Source organism: Diachasma alloeum, unplaced genomic scaffold (genome assembly GCF_001412515.2).
Source record: "Diachasma alloeum isolate Michigan unplaced genomic scaffold, Dall2.0 Dall_scaffold_00181, whole genome shotgun sequence".
NCBI classification, from domain to species: domain Eukaryota; kingdom Metazoa; phylum Arthropoda; class Insecta; order Hymenoptera; family Braconidae; genus Diachasma; species Diachasma alloeum.
The window spans coordinates 1,855,005-1,864,129 of NW_021680347.1; the positions used below are offsets into that span (position 1 = coordinate 1,855,005).

At 35.5% G+C, this 9,125-nt stretch overlaps 1 protein-coding gene across 2 annotated transcripts in view; it reads left to right on the forward strand.

Annotated features, from left to right (window-relative positions):
* Nucleotides 1–3,523, forward strand: part of LOC107045839 — a 31,623-nt gene extending 28,100 nt beyond the window's left edge. For both annotated transcript variants that reach the window (XM_015268228.1, XM_015268239.1), the window contains exon 4: nt 3,086–3,523. In XM_015268228.1, coding sequence (XP_015123714.1) covers nt 3,086–3,364 — 279 coding nt within the window. In that variant the 3' untranslated portion in view covers nt 3,365–3,523. The remainder of the gene's footprint in view (nt 1–3,085) is intronic.
* Nucleotides 3,524–9,125: the final 5,602 nt, after the last annotated feature.

Genomic DNA, 9,125 nt, shown 5'->3' on the forward strand with positions numbered 1-9,125 from the left:
TATTTTTCATCACAATGTGTGGAAAGTGGGATTTTACGCACGCAGAGCATGCATAAAATTTTGAAGAGAATTATTTTGAAGAGATCATCACGGTCTGGAAAAACATCGAAAGTTTTGGAATCATCGCAATCTCGAAAGACATTGGATCGTTGCATCTCGTCACAATTCCGGGAGGATTTGTCTTGTCTAGATCTCGAGATTTGCGGTTTTTTAAGTTCACGAGACGAGACGAGACAGATATCGAGACAAACATTTGAAAAACAGAAAATACTGAAACTCAGACGTGATGGATTCTTCCAAGTTCGTGACGAGCTGCACCGATCCAATGTCTTTCGAGATTACGACGATTCCTATAAACCTTCGATGGTTTTTTAGACCGTGATGATCTTTCCAAAATAATTCTCGTCTAGTCTCGACGACATCACGACATCCCACGGCCAACAAAGTAGTTCCTGACGAATGTGATTGTAATCCTCGTTTACGATTCGGATTATAAACTCACATTTGTCAGAAAATACTTTCTGAGTCCAATGATGAAATCTGTTATTACCCTTATGGAAAAATATCGACACCTTAATAACAGACAAGCGTATCTACATAGGGAACTCATAGAACTTACGCTTGTCTGTTATCAAGGTGTCGATATATTGAATAGTTTATTGCGTTACTAAAACGTAGAATTCTCATTTTTCACACGCACATGTAACGCGTCCTTTTTTTTGGAATACCTGCCAAATTCACTTTTCGAGGGTGCAGTGGGTGTAAGGCGTTTGGTTTTTTGTGCGAAGTGCGTAAAGTTCAACGTTGTCTCCTAAAGTAAATTCTCGTGCGCAAAGTTTCGCGTCGCGCGAAAAACCAACACTTTACAGCCGCGAAAAAAATGCCCAAAATATATGTAATATGATCCACTTTAATATATTTTACATATATATATTTTTTTAGTGTGAGTAAAGATTTTCATCTGAGGTACTATGAATCGTGAAGTGACGGAACGATGTATGTTGTAGATTAAATTGTAAATATCCCTAGAAGAAAAAATGCGGGAATTTTTTAAAGAGTTGTTTTCGTAGGAAAATTTCTGGAGCATGAAAGAGATCTTGTGACAGTTTTATCTGAGTCCATTCATTTCAAAGACTCGCAAAATAATATGTTTTCCTCCTTTCCATAATTTTTTTCAACCATTCTCTTTTGCGATGTAGGTCGATATATTAACGCGCCTATTACATCTCGGTCTCGTTGGATATTGTAATAGTTGAGTTGATAAAATGATCAATAAACCAATAATAATTCGTTATTTATTTGTAGTATAAATACATTTTGAGAATTCTTTCCTTTCTAGAGATGTGAAAATGACCGTCAATTTTTTCGTCATATGACAAATTTACGACAATCATATGGCAGTTATGTGACGTCGTATTTTCTTTATTCATTTATTGAGTTTATAGTTGAACAGCCAAGGCCAATTACATAACTATAGTAATACAGGATTAAACTTAATTGTAGTCCAACTAGTTTAACCAAGAATTGTATTTAACATTCCGTTGGTCGTACAAAAGTTACGAACGCCGTTGGTCGCACCGTAAGCGCCGGGCCGCACCAGCATAAATCAACATAATGGTAGATTTCGAAGATCTAGAAAAAATTTGAAAAAAAATCAAGAGTGATCTAGATCCCATAATTGAAGAAGTCCCGTAAAATTTTTCATGTTCAGTGTTACGATTAACTATATATTCAAGCTCAAGTTGTTTTTGTAAAAATTTGCCTTATACATGGTACACGACCCGGAATTTCGGAATGAAAATTAGAAAATCTAACGACTTATGATATTTTTAGCGAATATTTTCATTGATCGGGCTTCTAGACACTTCAAAATGAGATGTCAAATTTTTTCAAATTTTTCTGAAGCTTTACTGCAGTGTAATTTAAAAAATCGGAAAAAATGCGGCGCAGCGCTCATAGCGCGACCAATGGAGTGTTAAAAAAATAATTCGTAATTGTTATTGTAGAGATTTTTTCAAAGCTAAAAAAAAAACCTCTGTAGCTCAAAAATTGGAGGCCCTGGACTATTTTTAACATTTTAAGCGTCTGCGGAGCAAAAGAACAATAAACAATTAATTTTTTCGCGCTAATTATTCATTTTTAGACATATATAGTCGATCTTCAATGTATGGAAAGTCTCATTTAGATAACCCGCGACTATTAAAACTCGTAGTAGTCTCCACTCAATCATTGATCAGTGGGTTTCATCTTCATAACGGTCATGTCGCTATTTTTCAATTTATTATTGTACCTGCCATTCAGTTCTGAATTCCATAAAATCAATAAATCCCTGAAAAAACATTTATCAGGAATGACCCTTGAATTTGAATAATTGTATAGTTTATTGTATCTATGTATATTGTGATCCTTTGGAAAGTTTTGTTTAAACTCTAAAAAATTCAATAATTCTTGTAAACATCACAATGTTTTTGTAAAACTATTACTAAAATTACTGAAATTTGACTAGTTTTTCTTGATCTTCTACTAGAATTTGAATTTAATAGACAAACGGAGCGAATTCATTAGAAAATTCTATTGGATTTCTGTTGAACTTTCTATTATTTTTTGGCCGATTCTATTGAAATGTTCAATAGAAAGTATTTAGTAGAAAAAGTCAATAGAATTCGATTTTTCTATATGACTTATTCTCTTTAGATATTTTCTATAGAATTTCCTCGGCTCAAATTTTCAACGTTTTCTTCATTCGTAAAAGTTTCTGAAAGGACAATGCACTGCGCATTACTAGGGGTAATTTTCAAAAGATTCTGTTATTCCTGTTATAATTAATTCAGTAATAGGACTGATCCTACACAGTAATTCAATGTTTCCTTAAAACTATTTTATTTTAGAAAATATCTTAAGCTCCAACGCAGCTAAGGAAATTTCTATAAAGCCCTCTTCTCCATCTTCCATCTCCCTCCACAGAAAAAACCTCTATGAAAACCCAGCCCAATCCCCTTCAAACACGAGGACATTGATTAGAAGCTAATCTCGAGTTAACTAATCTCGTGTCCTCCCTGAATTGAATAATCTCAACACTTTTCAGCTTGACCCAAGCGATGAATCATCATCCTACGGTGCATTAGGTGAGCCCCCGAGTAAAACCACCTGGAATCAAGGTATCCCTGTATTCAACAAGAGTCTCGACTTCACTCTCGATGGTGCACGTGCAGAGAGACTGGGCCGTACTATAGCACGAGCAAAACGTCGCAGACGGTGGTGTCGTGCCCTCACCACTCTCTTCGGGCTAGTCTTCTTCATACTGAGTGTCATCGTCGTCTCAATGTCCGTCACCAAAGGACGAAAAATATTTGGAAGCATGTGACGCGAACCAAGAATATCAAATAATGTATTTTCTACTCAACGCGGAGGGAAATTTTCTGGAAAAATTCTACTGCAAGTAAAGGAAAAATCACAATATACCGGCTGTTAAAAATTCTAGTGCTGTAAAGTAACTAGTGCTGTAAAGTAAAATTTCAGTTTTTTTCTGTGTGAAGTTTATAGAGATTTTGATTGAAATTTCTTGCGATTTCTGTGGAAATTTTATGTCAATGCGATAAAAATTCACGTTCTACCCAATGAAATTTCCAGTGTCAGCACAGGAAAATTTTTCTTACTGTAACTTTGCCCCCCCTTTCCCGCGCTAACACTAAACTTTTTCTAAAGAATTTCTCTCCTTGAAGTATAATGTCGTTAGTGCGACATCCCTAGTACGGGTTTTCTGATTGATTATGTTTCTTTTTCCGCTTATTACGCAAACGCAGAAGACAGTTGTGTTGACTGATACTTCAGCCATATGTATTTCTCAGTACCTTGTGAAGTTTATAATAATTGTAGAAGAATCGTTCTAGGGTAAGACACGTGCGGGGGTCGTTGAAGACTCGCGCAAAGCAATATAATGGCTGTGACCATGGCGTTCGCATCTTCAGTAATATTGTATTGTAACTCAATATCGAAACTTATTAAACCACTCAACTGTATTATTTAATGTAATTTTAATATTTTCATGAACATTATTTCACAATCTCACAGCAAGGAGGTAAACCGGTTTGAGTTGACTTCAGCTGACTATCAGTTTCCATGGGATATCTCGGAATATGAGGGAAATAGCGAAATTTCATCTATAGAGACTTTACTTACCAAGCGAAAAATACGGCATAAAAATACAGTGCGTAGTAAATACAGTAAATAAAAATAACTTGAAAAAAGAATTTATCAAAATAAATTTCCTGAAAATTAATTCCAGCTGTTTGAAAAAATATTTACATACATATGTGTGTTCCCAAGAGCATGAGAGTTTCACTAATTAATTGTGGGATGGCTATTGTTCGGTTTATTTTCGGCCCGTATATTTTTCATAAAAGAAAAGAAATCTGTTTGCGCAGTTATTTTCAATTATTTGTTTCATATTTAAGGTCATGGAAGCAGTTTCTTGGAAATAATTCTTTCCCGACAATATATTTTCCAATTTTTCTGGGCAAACAATCTGATTCAGTGTGATTATACTTCTCCGTTACTGAATTATAAGTATCAGAAAATTACTCCTGACATTTGAAGTGAAAAAAATGGAATTAGTTACGCCTAATTTGCATGAAAGTTCCATATGTGTCGTTGCTGACAAATCAATAAATGTTCTGGCTATCCAACGGAACTGTCTGGTTCATATGACAATAAAAATTATTGGAACTTTTGAGAATTCGGAATGCATACCTTTGTTCATTGTACACTAACGAACATTTTGAAAAAACAATTGTCAATCGGATAACAAGCGACACTTGGATGATTTAACCCTAGTCTGGTCACCAAACGCGACCCTGCGACTTGGTCACCTCCGCAGGGATTCGCCGCCGTGTCATTAGGCTTTAGCGTTGTCGAATTCACTCTACACTGCCCGGGCGCGTTTAGCGAGTTTTTGGCCGTTGCCAAAAACTCGCTAAACCCGAACTCGCTAAACTCGCTAAACTCCCATCGCGTCACGGGCAATTTTATTCAACATCGGAAAAAATAATTCATCTGTCCAAAATGAGTTTTCTGAGGGAATTTCGGGAAATATGTTGTTTTAAAAACTACTATAATTTTTTAAACACTTCAATTGACCAAGTGAAATTTTTTGAATTTTTCCGGTTAGCCAGTCAATTGTAATTAACCCTAGATTGGTCACCCTATAAGGGAAACCCCGCCGCGCGTCGTTTTTTAAAAATTAGAATTGACTGGCTAACCGGAAAAATGTAAAAAAATGACTTTGTCATATTTCCCAAGATTCCTAAAGAAAACAAATTATTTCGGACAGGTGAATTATTTTTTCCCATGTTAAATGAAACTGCCCATGACGCGACGTTGCTGGCAACTCGCTAAATGCGCCCGGACAGTGTACTAGTCACAGGATCGCGTTCGATGACCAGACTAGGGTTAAAGAAAAAAAAGTGGGCTAGGTTCCCCTCATAGGGTGACCAATCTAGCGTTAAAAGGTAAAAATTAGTGTTTTTCGTTGATTCACGGAGCAACATGGATTGCAGTCATCATTTTTTCCGCTTCTGAACATATACCATCATATGTGGGCGTCCCCACGGAAAGCGCCCGCTTTTGCGTTATTGGAGCTGTTGTACCCAGCGTGGGGGGTACTTATAATTATAGTAGGTTCTAGGCTTAAAGGGATAAATCCCACCAATGGTTTATCGGTATTTAAATATGAGAATTTATTACATGATTATAATTACTGTGTCATCTGACTGATTACAAAGAGTTTACGACTTTTGTACGCGTCGGAGTCCAATTCAGGTCTGTTCTGTGCAGACCCAATCGTCTCTTAAATAATACATTGATTGTTTACATTTCATCACTTGGTCAGCATAATCCAGTTACGCTGGCAAGTGTCACGCTGACAATGCTGTATGTCCACTAGGGTGGCCNACGATACACACTAGGGTGCCTCATTTTACGGGTATTCCTGAATATTTCCGATTTTGTCTCAAAAAATGATTCTTCAGTTAATAAAATACCCCTGTGAATTTTTTCATATTTTTAAACTGCATTTTGATGGTTGCGCCGTGTGTTTAAAATTTGACTGACATTTTTGACCTACTGGCAGTAGAGGTCATAAAACTTGGGTAGAAGTTAAATATCCTCAATGATACGCCCGTGTCAGGTAGTAAATATGGCTCCGAGTGAGGGTTCGGGTGAGTCACCTAGGTAATTGTTTTTTTTTATGTTCTTTAGTCTTTGATTATTATCGATATATTGAGAATTGGATAGTCCTCATGGGCAAAATATATTTTTTCAATCTGAAGGATGTATGAAATTAATTAAAATGTTTCGAAAAATAATGATATAAAATAGAGTTGAAGGAAATAAGCATAATTAACCTTCTGAGTTGAATAAACGCTCCCAGGATTTCTTCGGATTAAGTTAGGTTTGTTTAATGCCTTTTTTGTTACAAATGTAGTTGACACCTCTTTCAAATATATGGGAAATATAAAATTCTCAATATATCAAAAATAATCAAAGAGTAAAAAATACAAAAAACCGAAGAAAAAGAAGTTATTAAAAACTTGATACATGAAATATTGAAGAACAATTTTTCTGGCCTAATGAATGGAATCCCCTCTTCCACCACTCCCTGACATTATCGTGGATTTTCCTTGCCCCCTTCTGCCGCCTGAAGCGTATTACTGACGCACTACAGTCATCATAGAAGGTTTTCCTCTGTTCTTATCGTTTTTTCATGAATGCATCATCCGAAAACATGAAAACTATATACAAAATTTTAGCTAAATTTTAAAGCAGCTCTACGATGCGAGTTCAGTCCCTTCCCAGCGCAGGTTAGTTCGGCAGGTCAAATTTTTTGCCTAGGCTCAATTTCTGTGTTTACGACCGTTGTAAAAGCACCGCATGAGCCGGACACCTGTCTTTACTGGAAATTTAGGAATTATCTTTCGCATTTTTTTCAGAATTCGATTGGTGGGGAAGAAAATTTTTNACCGAGGGATGTAATAATTGAGTCTTTAAAAAATTATTGACACATTCGATCTCTACGATGCGTGTAAAAGTCCATAAGAAATAAAACTACACGGCGCAACCTTGAAAAATGATTCAAAAATTTTGAAAAAATTCACATGTACTTTCCATGTCATTGGTTATCTTTATCAAACACGAAAATTATGAAATTCAATTTTTTTTACATATGAGCCATCCTAATGTCCACATATTAAACAATAACGCAATTGACCAGATCTGGGGCATAACAGAGCTATGCATATGAGCAGATCCACGCCAAATCAGCAAACCAATAAAATCGATGCTGGAGATTTTTGTCTCCAATTTTTTTCTGAGAAAATGGAGGTTGGATAAAAATTTTGCACAAAGAAAAATTGAAAAATATTGATAATCTACGGAGTTATGATTTTTTGAAAATTAGCCTCAATATTTCAGCGGGGCTTCACGGTATCAAATCGCCCTTTGAAATACTCAAAAAATATGAAAACCCCTTCAAAATAAGTCGTCATAGCATTATCTTCATTTTGTCGGGGTCTATACGAGAAAACGTTTTTTTTCAATCGGTAATCACTAAAAAAGCTAATTCTTAAAAAATTCGAAATTTTCACCAAAAATGGTCAATAAAATAAAAAGAATTTTGGCGCCAATTGAAGTTTGCTTTTTGCCGCAGTTCGGTGGTCATTATTTTTTTCAGTGGGACAAGTATTGAAAATGACCGAAAATCCCTATTATTCATGCAATTATCCCCCAAATAAGTGCATATTCAATTAAATAATTAAAAATGAGAATAAAATAGGCTGCATTTTTTGAATATACTACTCCTCGCCCGATTATCCTTAAAAATTGCCAAAGGAAAACCACAAATGACCATTCTTGTAGAGCGTGAATATTCCCAAAGGGTCCCCCGAAATTTTCCCTTAAACCTTTGCAATCCAAAAATATGACAATATTCCCCCCCCCCCCCTTTGAACTCATTGCCGTTCGCTGCTACTGAATAAAGATTAATAAAGATAAAATATGTAAGACGCGCAAACGACAATATTATTAAAAGATTGATCAAGGAAATGACTTCTATTTTCTCCGTAGACAGAGATTATAATAATTAACACATTAGTGACTTTTCAATTGACATAACTTCATCACTTTCACTTGTAATTAGTCAATCATGCCTTGAGTCACTACACCAAAGAGCAGGGAATTCCCACAGATTTAAACTCCCCTCCACTCTCCCACTCCTTGGGCTAGGCCATGCGTCAGCGGATATTTACTCGTGAGCAGCTGATACGGAAGGTGGAGTATAACCTTTAAATATCAAAATATCTTTACTCCTTTCTATAGAAAAATTACGAAAAAATTAAAGAAATGTTATTTTTAGTCTAGGAAATTTAGTCATTGATCATGGTGTGTGTACCGTGTATTTTCGTCCCGATTTTTCTCATAATCTGGAGGTTTCTCATTCAGCCTGTTCTGATGAAATTGTGGTACAAAAAGAAAGGGCAAGATAATGAGCAAGAGGGACCGCCACAACCAGTGAAAAAATGTGAGAACGGAGTGTGCACGTTATCTTGGGCGAAAAAACCAAAAGAAGACAATTCATCGAAAACAGAGAAAGTCGATTAATTTATTCTCATAAAATATTTTAACAAAATTATTCAAGTTGGAAATTTTAAACTATCATTCCACAAATCAATAATTTATTAAAATCTTAGAAATACAGATCAATTTTATTTATTGAAAGGATGAAATCTTTACTTTATAGTCCGCGTTGTTGCCTGAAATTCAATATTCACAATCATTTCGCATCTCCACTCATCAAATCCAGCAGGGTGTGAAGAACTCTTTTCCAGTTTCAAAATCAAATTAAATGCAAAAAAAGTGGGAAATTGCTCTTGTATTGCATACAGTCTCTGATGAATCAAACCCAGAGTTGACTCTGGGTTCGTGGACATAACCCACAGTCAACTCTGGGTTCGATTCATTAGGGGTATAGTTATTTTTGCTATTAAATTAGCAATATGCTTCCGAATGGTTATTTTGCACATCATTTCTTTCTATCAGGTATAATTCACTATTTATTTCGTTTTATTAAATTG